We start from the raw sequence: 13878 nt of genomic DNA, 5'->3' as shown, positions 1-13878 counted from the left end.
CTAGCAAACAATACTGTTTTTTATCACAGAAATTTAATGAAGAAATTTATTAATGGCACATAACATATTGTGTCAGGGCTGATTTAGAACAGCAATATAAAAATAACTATATTTGAAAGGCTTGAAGCAATAAGCCACAATCTCATAATGGCTCAAAAGTGTTTTTTATGATAACAACTATTAGTTCCATATATATAATAATAAAATAAAGAGTTTGTCTGTGTGAATGTGACCCTCTTAACTCTAGAACCGTTTATGAATTTGAAATTTGGACAAAAGTTGAAAGGTTCGCATTCCACGAATTTTCACACCACAATGTTGCTCATTGATTTATCTGAGATGGTGAATAAAACATAATTAAATATTAAAATATGTACAATAATTGTTTTGATCAAATAGAGCTATAAGCTAGCAAATATCACTGGTGTTATCTTTAAAATATTTGAAAAATTGAACAGCCCATAGTTTAATTTAAAACAATGGCTAACGCTTAACCAATCAGAAAATTTCATTATCTTTTTCGCTTAAACTATACATCGTAGAATGTTCTAATCTTGACAGTAACCTTCCTTGTGCTTTAAATGATCTGTTTGCCAAATTTAATTGCTTTTGGTCGAAAAGTTTAGGAGTCCATGACGAACACACACACAGACAAACATTCATTTTTATATAGATAGATAACAAAGTTACACATTACACACATCTTATACAAGTTTGTTATATAAGAATAACATGTTATATAAGAATTGTTTAACTTGCAGATTATTAGTATCAAAATAAAATCTTTTCATTTTAAAGAGAATTGTAATTCAAGGTATTCAGATTTGTGCCTACTTAAAGTTCCTTTCAACGAAATTCATTCCATACAATCACAGGTACTTAGCAGATGAAAAAAAATTAAAACTATTCCTTATTTATAAGAAACTACATAGATTTTTTTAAAAAATTTCTCATTTTTTGTCTTTAATTTCTTTTTCAATTTTTTAAAAACTATGGTGGAAAATAATCTGCATCATGGGCTGGCCTGCAGGAGGGTTTCTGCTACCTGGTGACTATATTGCTACAGTCATGCCTTTGGTCATCAAATTGTGAAGCCTTAAAATCAATGAACCCCACAATGGGCTGCGGAAAAAGCTTTACTTCATATATATAAAGCAAATTTTATAGAGGTGCATCAAACAGAAAGTCATGCTTTTTTGTCACACTTATTACATGTTTGCTAAGTCACATGTTGCATTTATGAAAATTATAATCTAAAAACTTATATGAAAACTAGATAAATTTATTTATTATTTTATTTTTTTGATTTATGAATCATCGATGCTTGTACTCAATTCATGTGCATTATAATAAATTATTTGTCGACAAATCTTAACGTTTTTAAATCTTTCAATTAAATATAATAACATTTTCACAAAATACTCAGTTGCAAATACAAATAATTCAATATGAAAGCACCAAAATCAATATACAAAATTTCAAAAAAAATCATGTATAAGCTTCGGTTAATATATAAAAAGGAATGTGCTAAAGTAGATAACTACACACTTCTAGAAGCTTCAGTGCCAATCTCTCTCAATGCCATTCTGTGCTCAGAGGAAAAATCACAAAACATAAAATCGTTAATGAATTCTAAATTGAGTCTACTGTTGAAGGAAATAATAAGAGCACAGGATTACCATAATGTTTACTTAGATTTTAGGTATAAGAACCTTCCCCATCTCTTCCCATACGGCGTCTTTTTTCAGGAACACCAGTTAGTGCTGAGCCAAGGAAACCTTGCGCAGTACCAAACAAGTTGATAGGAGTGTTTCCATCAGTTATAAGAGCTGATTGGATTCCAAGACCTTGGAGAAGTTTAACCTGAAATTGATAAATGTTTAAACAGGGTGCATAGCCAAATCTTTCGACAAAAAATTAGCACTTTTTAAGCACTCAAAAAATATTTCTAAGCATTATATACATTAAAAAATGCAAAATAATTTTAAAGACTTTACATGATCATGATAAAATAACTAGTTTCTGACAAAGAACTTTTTTTTTATTATATTAGCTATTATAAAATGATCAAGAGATATTGCGATTTGATATCAGATGGTGGAAAATGAAGCTTGAAATTGATAATATTTTTCGAAATTCAGTAGAGTTGCACATGAGAGTGCAATAATCTCACCGAACCCAGACCAGCAGACGCACATGCCGACTTGCAAGTATTTCATCAAACACGTAAAATGATTGGCACTTTCATACACTATGGACCGACGGTATGCCAAAATGGATTGTGGTTGAATGAATAGTGAAAATGTTGGATAGAACAATGTGAAAAGCACGCATTTGCATAGCATGTGGCAAAACTCGGCATGGCAAACAATTAAATCTCATTTTTGAAAAGGGAAAATTAAGCACTTTTTAAAAACAATGAAAAAAGCCTCTTTAAGGGCTTTTAAAAACGAAAATAAACACTTTTTAAAAACGCTACGTACCATGTTAAATACATAAAATAACAATAACCTTGATACAAAAAGATATTATAGTTAAACAGGACTGTCAACTTTCAAACGCTTTTTGGGAAAATTTAGTCTAGTAACGGCTAAGTTTACGTCTTTATGGACAATTCTGTGTTTTGTTAGTATGAGTTTAAATCATTTTTCACATCACCATGTAAATGAGTCAAAAGTTCATATGAAACACCACTTTGCTCTAGCTGTCTTATGGTAAGGGTTTTAAAATGTTGGCAAAATTACGAAAGCTTTAATTTTTAACGGTCTACCACTCTATAAAATATTTTGTAAAAAACATGGTAGTTAGCAGCCTTAAAACCCAAAACTGAGTTAGAGGTATTAATTGCAAATTTTCTTAGGTTGAAAACTGGTTTTCCAGATGCTGAGCTTGATAGAAAAACGTTTTGGCCCAAGTAACAAATCAGTTAAATGATGCATTTGTGACTGATGGAACTGAAGAGCAAGAAAATAAAACCAGAATCAATCGGCTAGATTCTTTCATAACAGACAATACACGGCAGAAAGAAAACAAAATTGTAAAAAAACAGGATTCTTATTGTTTAAATCAGACTTCATTTTTTACAATAACCTACCAAAGCATCTGCCAAAATGTATTAATTATTTAAAAAACAATATCATAGATAAAAACAAATTATATTTTGGACTAAAATTGTTATTTAATCATTTGGAACATTGTTATTTAATCACTGAATAAATAAAAGAATTGTAGTTTTTGTTCAAACTCATTATTAGGACAGGGAACAAATTTAAATAAAAAAATATAACTAAAAAATATTTTAATTTAGTCTGTGTAAGAATAGTCTTTTTTTCATTATTGATATACACTGATTACATACTGGTAAGTTGTATAAGCACTTATTTCTCAATTAACATAAAATTAAATGGGTATTATTAAATTATATTTATAATCTGCAAATTATTTTACATATACCTAAGATAAAATTATAATTAAAAAGCTTCCTGTTTTCTCAGTCTTTTTTTCTTTTACTTTTTCTACTTTTTAATTTTTCAATCCATTTTTAAAAAAATGTGTCCCTTTTGGAGTCCATCTCTCTTTTATTATTTCTTTGCATGAAATCTCAAACTCAAAGAACATATTTATTTATTAATTACATTTTTAAAAAAAAAAGTTTTTAAAAACATGATAGTCATTTTGAGTGATTTTTTTATTTTATTTTAAAAATCAAGTGATTTAAATTGCAATTTGAATCACGATTGAAATGAAATTATTCAACCCCAAAATAAAGTATAATGAATGAATCAATGAGAGAAATGATTGGTTTGAAATAAATATAATTGAAGACATAAAAGTGTACAGATAGTTTGGGCTCCTCAGGTTGATTAGAAAAATGCTCAGAAAGCTTAGAAAAGACTAACTTTTCTACAGCTTTATTTTAATGAGTATTTACCAAAGATTTCATGTTATGGAAAAGTTCAAATGTATTGAAAATAAAGAAAAACTTTAAATATAGTTAAAATTTTATTTTATAACATAAAACATTCGTTTTACACACAGAAATATATAAACCAATCACACAAAAGTAATGAAACTGATTAAATTTATTAAAAAAACAAACCTGAAATTCTTGACCAGCTGACGCAACTGCTTGAATGGTATCACTTCCTAGACTTGTAATCACCTTTTCAAATTTATTAATTTCAATTTCAGAAAGTAGTTTTGTTTTCTCAACTTCCAATTCATTTTGACGTTTCACATAGCCTAATTCAGCCTCTCTAGCTTTCTGTAGACGGTCTAATTCTGTCTCCTTTGTAATTAAAGAATAAATATGTTAGTATATTACAAGCCAGGGCTCGAAAAAACTCAGAAATTTTACCCGTCCCCGAGGACGGCTTGTCCAACAATGTACCCGTCCTCCTTTGAAACTAACCCGTCGCTTCTAAATAAATAAAAATATAATTTTCTCTTATTTATTACAAACATTTATATAAATTGCACAATGAATTAGTAGTTACTAGGATTACAAATACTAGGATTACATTATACAGTAATAAAAGAAATACTAGGGTACTATTAGTAAAACCTAGTATTTCTATTATGAAATAATTTATTTCTTTGATGAAATAATTTAAATAACAAAGGTTAAGTTATCTGTCAATTATCATGTCAATTTATCCGATGGTACTGCGTTTTTTAAATGAATCAAATACGACGTTTGCCAGTTCCACAATCAAGCCAATAATTTACAGAGGTTTTTGCACAGAAATCTGAAAGAGGTTTTCCATTTAGGTAGATGTTCATAAATGCGTTTAACGCTTCTTGTTTAAGACCAGTAAGTAATGTGTTTTTTTGTAAGTTCATTGCTGAAAAGCCCCTTTCAACCGCTGCAGTACTCCCTGACAGAGAAAACATCAATTCCACCATGCACAGTGTGTTGCTGTATTTCGAGATCAGAGGGTCATTTTAGAAGTGAGGCGGTAGACTCTTGTAAGATAAAAAAAATTTAAAATGTATCACGAACATTTACGGGAAAACGGCCGTCCGCGCGGACGCTGGATTAGAGAAATTTTTTGTCCGTGGGGAATTTTTGACCGCCGAGGACGGGTGGTTTTTCGAGCCCTGTTACAAGCAAGTTTATTGAACACTTCACTAAACACTATAAGTTAAAGAATACAAACACTATAAGTTAAAGAATAAAATTCCCTGCACTTCCTAGTTTATAAGGAAAAATTTAATATGCTGTTAATTTAGATAATTTTTATATTCCATCTATTTTCCAGGTTTTCCTTATTCTCCCTATTTAGTGACAACCCAGTACTACAGCAGTCAAGGGTGTAAAGAACACAGATTTCAAAAAATAAAGTTAGATATTTAAAATTCCATTTCTCAGGAACTATTCAACAGATTTCATTCAAATTTTGCATTTTCCCATGTAAAATTATATTAATTATATCTGAGATTAAATTAAAAACCTTGGTTTCTAGTCATTATATATTTTTACAAATTATAGCAATTTTTAATTGCAGTATTTACTTTTTTTTAAATATATTAGGATACATTTGAAGGATATTCTCCAAAAAAAATTTGGGAGCGATTTAGTTAAGATTAAAATACCTTACACTGCAGTTCATTATATTACAATTGACTTGTAAAATTGAAAACACATACTCTAGATAGCATATTAATAAATTTGTCTAACATATTGAGTAAGCCATATTTAATGGCAAAATGGGAAGATTATTCGTATCTATACAGGGGTCTGTTTATAAGAAATTTGGGTCCGTTAACGGACCCTTCACAAAATATCTTTTCATAAAAGAGGATCCTTCCGTTGATTGTAGAATGGTGTAGCAAAATTTTATTGCTAGTATTTCTGTAACTTCAACACCGGATCATTAAAATAAGAGAATGTTTGATATTTAGCAATAATAAGTAGCTTTCACTGCTTTAATATAATTTTTTTAATCACTATTCTGTGCTGTCCACCCTTTATTGTATAATTTTAATTTTATCATCTCCTTGGGGGGGTTGTACATATTTTTCCTATCTGTTCTGTTGGCAGTACAACAGTGTTTAAAATTTTGTTGGTATTTCTGAACTTTAACAGTGGAACATTATAATAAGTAAGAGAATGTTTGATATTTAGCAATAGTGTGAAACTTTAATTTAACTGTTTTTATATGAATTTTTAATCACTATTTTGTACCCATTCATTATTGTATAATTCTAATTTGATCATCTCCTTTGGAAGGTTCATTTTTTTCTATCTATTCTGTTGATTGTATTAAAATAAGAGAGACTGTTTGATATCTAAAGTTCTACCTAAAAAAAAGGAAAGGACAGTTTGAATTTTGAAGAAGCCCCCACATAACACCTTAAAAATTTATCTAATTGTGTAATATTATCTAATAACTGAATTTGATCCTCAACAGTTTTTAAAGTAGTTAAAAAGAAATAATTAAAGGCGTGCTCTAAGCATAAATTTTTTTTTAAAAAAAATATTAATTGCAGGGGTCTGTTTAGAAGAAATTTGGGTCCATTAACGGATCCTTCACAAAATATCTTTTCATAAAAACGGACCCTTCACAAAATATTTTAAATTAAAAACGGACCCTTCACAAAATAATTTTTCTTTTAATCGAACCCTTCACAAATTTGTTTATCTTCATTATTGTTTTGTTAATCGAATAAATCCTTCCTAGAAGGGAGGGGCGAAAGAAAGACCGATGCAAACGAACAAAATTTTGTCTTCGGCAGATGCTTCTTCCTTTATTCGTCCGAAATGAATATTCTGCATTCAGCAGTATAGGCTAAATACCAAATATTTGTACGTTGCATCGCTAATTTAATAGCTGCAATTGCTGTTTATTTCTTAAAATTAAATTTTTTTAATTATAATTTTACAGTGTTGAGCATAATCTCCTATCTCTTTACAATTTAAAAACTCCTTGAAATTTTTTTTTGCTATAACCGGACCCTATTTGCACAAATTCATAAAAGCAGGAACCTGGTTGAAAGAATGACTTATCGTTTATTTCATATTCACAAATTACGAGTAATTTTTTTAAAACAAATGGTAATGGCAATAGTAATTTTTTTAAATACATAAAACAAATGGTCTACATAGCCTTATAACTTCGTGGTAGACTATTAGATGTTAGAGAAATTTTAAGAAAAAAACATTAATTTGATGACTACTTCGAAACTTTATTTTTACCTAATTATTTTAACAAAAAATATTGTTTACTATTAAATTTCAATTATAGTTAAAAATTAGAAGCAATATTTAATTTTCAGTCACTTTTTCAATATTTCTTTCACAGTTTTGAAGACAGTCATTTCTGATTCTATATTTTGTAGTTCTACCATCTCAGATTTCTACTTTGGTAGTGATAATATTAGTACTTAATTAGTACTTAATATCTTTGGAATTGACATTAAGTTCGAGACTCTGGAATCCATGTCTCGACATTTTTCCGAATTTTGTAGCTAATCAGTTCTTTTAGATATTAAAAGTATATGAGACCATCATTTCTACAATATTTTGAGACACTGCAGCTTTTCTCAATCTTTCTGTTCATTATTTTGTTAGGCCAATGTCTAGTTTTTTGGCTACTTTCACGAATCTGTAAATCAAAATTTTTCATTTTTTTATTCATTAGTTTTTAAATTTATTACTTAGTATAACTTATTTTACTATTCTACTAAATTCCAGGTATGAATTATGAGAATCTTTCACTGCCAAAAGTAGTGTTAATGTGAAAGGTATATTTAATACCCCTTTATAATTTTGAGTATCATTCACCAATATGAGACATAAAATAGTATTTTCATTTCATTGTGACTAACACTGAGCATAGCTTTACTTATCAAAAACCCCTTTCAGGATTCTCAGTTTGAAAAGTTAAAATGGTTTATATTAATGCAATTAAATTTTCACATTTTAGATAATATCTTAAAGAATCTGTTCCATCAAATATCCATAAACCTGCATTAAGATAGTTTTTTATGGGTACTAACATAAAATATTTATAGCTTCCACTAATACCTAACACTGTCAATATACTCTCTCAAAAAATTTCAATAACGAACAATTCTGGAAATTGCATGCACACTTTTTGTACTATTGTTCAATTTTTTTTCCATGTCGAAAAATTCTAAGTGCTTGAAAAACTAATCAGAAAAAAGTAAGTAAAATTTTAAATAATTCCGAGTTTTAAATAATTGTAGAAAAAAACATTCACGAAAATATTTTCGCTATTGTTCTTTGTTAAGTTAACTAAAAAATTTCAACTAACATACCAATTTAAATAGAATTGTTTTGTTGGATTGAAGGTAGTTGTGATAGCTTTTAGCTAATTGTTTACATAATTATTATGTTGGGCTCTTTTTTTTCTTCTTTTTATCTATGGGCATTTAGAGTTTTATATTTTTTTTTCTAATATATTTTATAATTTTAATATAATTAAGTCAGCTTTTTTTAAACAATTCACTTAACAACCGTTACTAGTTAGCTTAATTCGATAGATGGCACCACCACGGTTTACCGATCTCACGTACCTAGATACGTCGTGGAGGAAGGAACCAATGAAAAAGCAGAAGGAGGAGCCAAGTGGTGGCGTCGACACTGTGGATCGCCATTTTATTCATTCTAATGATTTTTTTTCCAATTGTAGGTTGCTGACTGATTTAGCCATTTTTTTGGCTTAGGCCTCCCCGGGGATGGATCCGAAGCGTGTCGATGAATCGATAAGTTTATTTTAAAAACTTAATTTTTCCTTTTTTTTTTAAAAAATTAGAATATATATTATTTTTTTTTATCTAAGCCCAATTTTATTTTAAATGATTGATTAAAAGGCTACCATACCCAGTCGGCTGAGGATGATCCCTGCTGGTCAGGTTGATTCTGCCACACAAGCCGTCTTATACTGTGGATGTGTATAGAGGCTAGTCCAAACATCTCAAAGTTATGTCCTCAACGTATTAAGCAGTAAGAGAGCCCAGACTATCCTCGTACTGAAAAAGTCTTCTGGTACTGCACAACAGTTGCAATTTGAGTTCCAGTCCTTACCCATTGCAAGTCACACTGACTGAACCAGACGCCTGTGCCGATAACGTAAAGAAATTTTCCTGATGAATAATGACTTTTCTTTTAATGAACACTAACCAACCTATACTTGCCACCGATGTATCTTTGTGACATTCTGAAATTGACGCTCACTCATTCCAGTGTCCTCCTTCCTTCCCATATTCCTTTACAATTACCCTTTTACTAAAGGTAGAATTAAAATTGCAAATGAAATTAATTCCTTTGGTTTCTTTTACTCGTTTGAACCGGATATGTTTTTCTCTAATCAAAGAAAAAATCTTCGATTTTTTCTTTTCCCCCTCGCCCCATGGAATGTTGGATTGAAGGTAGTTGTGATAGCTTTTAGCTAATTGTTTACATAATTATTATGTTGGGCTCTTTTTTTTTTCTTTTTATCTATGGGCATTTAGAGTTTTATATTTTTTTTTCTAATATATTTTATAATTTTAATATAATTAAGTCAGCTTTTTTTTAAACAATTCACTTAACAACCGTTACTAGTTAGCTTAATTCGATAGATGGCACCACCACGGTTTACCGATCTCACGTACCTAGATACGTCGTGGAGGAAGGAACCAATGAAAAAGCAGAAGGAGGAGCCAAGTGGTGGCGTCGACACTGTGGATCGCCATTTTATTCATTCTAATGATTTTTTTTCCAATTGTAGGTTGCTGACTGATTTAGCCATTTTTTTGGCTTAGGCCTCCCCGGGGATGGATCCGAAGCGCGTCGATGAATCGATAAGTTTATTTTAAAAACTTAATTTTTCCTTTTTTTTTTAAAAAATTAGAATATATATTATTTTTTTTTTATCTAAGCCCAATTTTATTTTAAATGATTGATTAATTTTAATGATTATGTGTGTTATACCTGAAATGTTAAGCTGCCTGATCCAAATGTTCCCATACTATTTTACTCTAGAAAAAATAAATTTAATTATGTTTAAAATGTAAATCCATCTTAATCTCAATTATTTTGCTTTATCTTATTATTACTGTTTTTACTATAGTTCATCCTTTTTAGCCACGATGTTTCAAGATTTTGTTAGGGCTATCGTTGGTACCGCATGGTACATGTTTAGTAATAATTCCTAATAACTTTTCCATATGTTGTATCTCAATTTTAAAATTAACACAACGCAATTTTTTTTTATTATTCAATAATCTAAATTTCTGTTTTTAGTCATTAAATTAAGTTGTACTAACCACTAGTTTAGTTTACCGATACAACAGTTTCCAATTCTTACCATTATCAATTTCGTTATCCCTTATATCTGCCTTTCGTGGCAGCAACAATACTGGCCTGTATGAATTGCATATAACATGCTGATCAACTTATTTATTTCACTGAACAGGAAGTAGGTGTATTTTAAGTAATTTACTTTGAAAACACTATGAAAATGTTTTAAAATGATTACGAGCAATGAAAGCTTAAGAAATGAAGCACAATGCTGATAGCTCTTTCAACAAGTAAATTCTTATCTGTTTGAAGCACTTAGCTGTTAGATCGGTGCAGCCCAGATTTAGGTTTTTGATTAGAGTAGAACGTTAATTTGAGAGATTTAATCATTACTTCTCACATAATTTCCATTTTTTAGGAACTGCAAAATTTTAGTATTTTAGAGGTTGTGAAAAACCTTTAGAAAAATTTTAGGGAAAATACGATCCCTGTTTACAGCTTCATTATTTTCATTTGCAATTATTAAATTTAGCTGTCATTTTAAACCTCTGGAAATTACTACTTATAGTAATTGAAGTTGCAAGCATTAATATTCCATGTCCAAAAAAAAAATATTGAATTTTGATAAAACTTTTAAATATTTTGCAACTTCACTTCCCCCTCCGCTAATTGCCGTTTATCTGGCATTTAGAACTTTCCAGTTTGATCTAACAAACTTAAATTTGGCCTTTATAGACAAACCAGTTTGAATATCTGCTTCAAAGCAATGAATTTAAGAAAAAGAATACTTTAATACATACAGCTTCAATGCGTTTAGCTTCTGCTTTAGCCTTGGCTTGATCAATGGCAGCTTCAGCTTCAATACGTTGAGCTTCAGTACGACTCAGAGCTTCAGCTTTAGATTGACCACAGTTTTCAATGGCCATTCTGGCAACTTGCAGCTCTAACAAATTCTTTCGAGTTTTTTCAGCTTCTACTTCATCAGATATTCTCTGACGTTCAAGGCGACCTTTGGCTTCTTGTTCTCGTCTTTCAGCTTCATGCCTGTAAAATAGATTAATGAATTAGAGATTTTTTATTTTTTAAAAATGGAGAAATAAACCACATTAACTTAAACAATAAAAAATTTTTAAACATTGTGTCTTTCAAGTAGAATACAAAAATTGAAATTTTATTTTTGTTAGACATATAACACCAGAGTGCATAACCATCAAAAAATTTAACTAAAGTGACAAGCCTAACCTTTTGGAATATAGATCAGAGAAAAATAAAAAAAAATTCTACCGCTTACTTTACTTGGAATTTGCTTTACTATTTTTTTTTAATTTCAGTTTGCTTGTTGTGTTGGAAAGTGAACAAAATTTTGCTTGTACCATTTAGGAACATGGCAAGCGTCATTAGAAACAACAACAGTAAACTCCAGTAACTTAATAAGCAGCAGACACATAGTTGAAACTTAGTCCTCTACTAAGCTGGAAAGAAAATGGAGCTAAATTTATGTTGATAAATTTTAATATGCAATATTTTGCATAAAGGATCAGAATTTTGATTGACGATAAAATTTATTGGGTCATAAAAACCTATAAACTCTGATAGTGGTGGCTAGTAATTGATTGAAATTGGCATTGTAATGGAGCAAAGAGCTTCAGCACAGATTTCATTGCTGGCTGGAAAGTAGATATTTCAACCACAAGATAACAATCTCAGACAAATGAAAGAAAATTAATAAAAAGATAATGTATACCTTGCAGTAGCTTCTTGACTTGATGTGGTGATTTCAATTGCCAACTGGACTGATTTTTGTAGAGAATCTCTTGTCCTTTGATCTACTGGCTCAACACTTTGAATATCAACACTAGTAATATACAGATTATTTTGAGGAAAACAGAAAGTTTTTCTAATTTTCATGTGCTCATCACGCCCAAATACTGCAGTGCGGATGACTTCAGCAGAGTTCTGAAGAATATTTTCAAAGTGTAGAGAATTAGTGATTAAATCACAATATACTCAAATATAACACTGCAAACATAGTTATACATTAAATTTCAAAAGTTGGAAGATCATAGCATTTGATTGGATCTGCTGGAGGAAGCTCATTGAGGCTGTCAATAGGCTGTAGCTCATTTGAAGTAGAAGCATAATTGTAACACAGATTTTCAAGATTCGTGTAAAAAGTAATAGCTTACAGCACATCAATTAACGTGTTTAAAAAAATTAATATTAGGACATTTTTTTCTCCTTAGCTTTCTTTTATTCTAAGATGAACTTGATTCTGAGCAAGTAAAACAGTGTACATAAACATTAAAATTATGATACAAAATATTCTTTTTGCCAAACTTGCATTGAAACTAAATTCTAAATAAATCAATTAATAAAAATGATTGGTTTGTATCAACTAACAGAAAATATTCATTCAATTTTTATTTTTAATAAATTTTTTTAAGTCTGAGTCAGTAGGGCTAGGAGTTTTTAATTTTTTCTGACAAGATAACAAAAAAAAGAGGTCAATTAAAAGATTATTTTGATTGGAAGAGTTTCCTACTTCCTCTATGTGAACATGCATATGGAAAAGACCATGAAAAATTTATGCCCACATTTTAGAAAGATAAATTTATAATAATTAAATAAAATGTTGTAAAAAACTTTTGTGAGATTTCTTTTAAAATTGCATAATTTTGATGCAATTTGTTAAGAATTTAAAGATAATACGAGAATTTTATAAAGTTGCTATATAACAAAAGTTGTTTTCAATACATTTTTTAAAATAGTTTTCAATATTCAGAATATCACAACATTAAAAATAAATTTTTATCAGAATTTTAAAAAAATATATGTAAAAAAATCTGATAATTTTGGATTTTTTATTATGTTACATAGAAGTATTCTTGAACTTCTAATGAAATCCTTCAGAAATTTTTTTTTTTTGAAGTTTTGACAAGAGAAAAAATTATATTTCTAAATCATGAAAATAAATTTTCCAACTTAAGAACCAAATTAAGTTTTTGACACAAAAAAAAATTGTTCGATTAGACCTGAATAGATATTTTGCTTTTAATAGTATAAAATACAATAAACTATAATAATATTCCCAATTTGTATTAGTAATGGAGTTTGTTTTAAATATAGGACTAAATAGTAATATGCATGATTTTAGCCTGCGTCATAAAAAGTCACTTAAGGAATGTGGTACTCTAAAAAAAATTTAAAAATTAATTCTATTTATTTTCAGTGCCTATCACCTAAACTATATATTATTAAATATATAATTTTTACAAAAAACAGAATAAAATATGCAATTGTTAATGAATTATGTTAATAGAAACACAATTTCATAAAAATAAATCAGTAAACAACTTGTTTGCTCTTTGACACCAGATTCAAAATGTACTATTCTAAGATATGGAATTCTAGAATGTAATATTCTAGAAAAAATATATAAACTATAATAACCTTGTGGAAATCATCAAAATTAGTACCAGCTACAGCACCACGGATCCTAGACGCTATTGCTTTACAAAGATCTCCAATAAAGTCTGGAACACTAAAAAGTTTTGCTGCTTTCTCTGCACTTTTATCATTCACATCAAAGTACCTTAAAAATGGAACTGCATATAAATATTTCTTCACAA

The 13878-nt window shown here is 29.1% G+C and overlaps 1 protein-coding gene across 4 annotated transcripts in view; it reads right to left on the bottom strand.

Moving 5' to 3' along the window:
• Window positions 1-235: 235 nt before the first annotated feature.
• LOC107443151 (major vault protein) overlaps window positions 236-13878 on the bottom strand; it is a 32937-nt gene continuing 19294 nt past the window's right edge. For all 4 annotated transcript variants that reach the window (XM_016056919.5, XM_016056920.5, XM_016056921.4 and 1 more), the window contains 5 exons: window positions 13700-13841; window positions 11994-12205; window positions 11050-11293; window positions 4100-4288; window positions 236-1863 (listed from right to left, as the gene is read on the bottom strand). In XM_016056919.5, coding sequence (XP_015912405.2) covers window positions 1699-1863; window positions 4100-4288; window positions 11050-11293; window positions 11994-12205; window positions 13700-13841 — 952 coding nt within the window. In that variant the 3' untranslated portion in view covers window positions 236-1698. The remainder of the gene's footprint in view (window positions 1864-4099; window positions 4289-11049; window positions 11294-11993; window positions 12206-13699; window positions 13842-13878) is intronic.

The sequence above is a fragment of the Parasteatoda tepidariorum genome, chromosome 2 (assembly GCF_982258835.1).
Source record: "Parasteatoda tepidariorum strain Cologne lab strain chromosome 2, Ptep-v5.0, whole genome shotgun sequence".
NCBI classification, from domain to species: Eukaryota; Metazoa; Arthropoda; class Arachnida; order Araneae; family Theridiidae; genus Parasteatoda; species Parasteatoda tepidariorum.
This window is presented reverse-complemented; position numbering and strand designations above follow the sequence as displayed.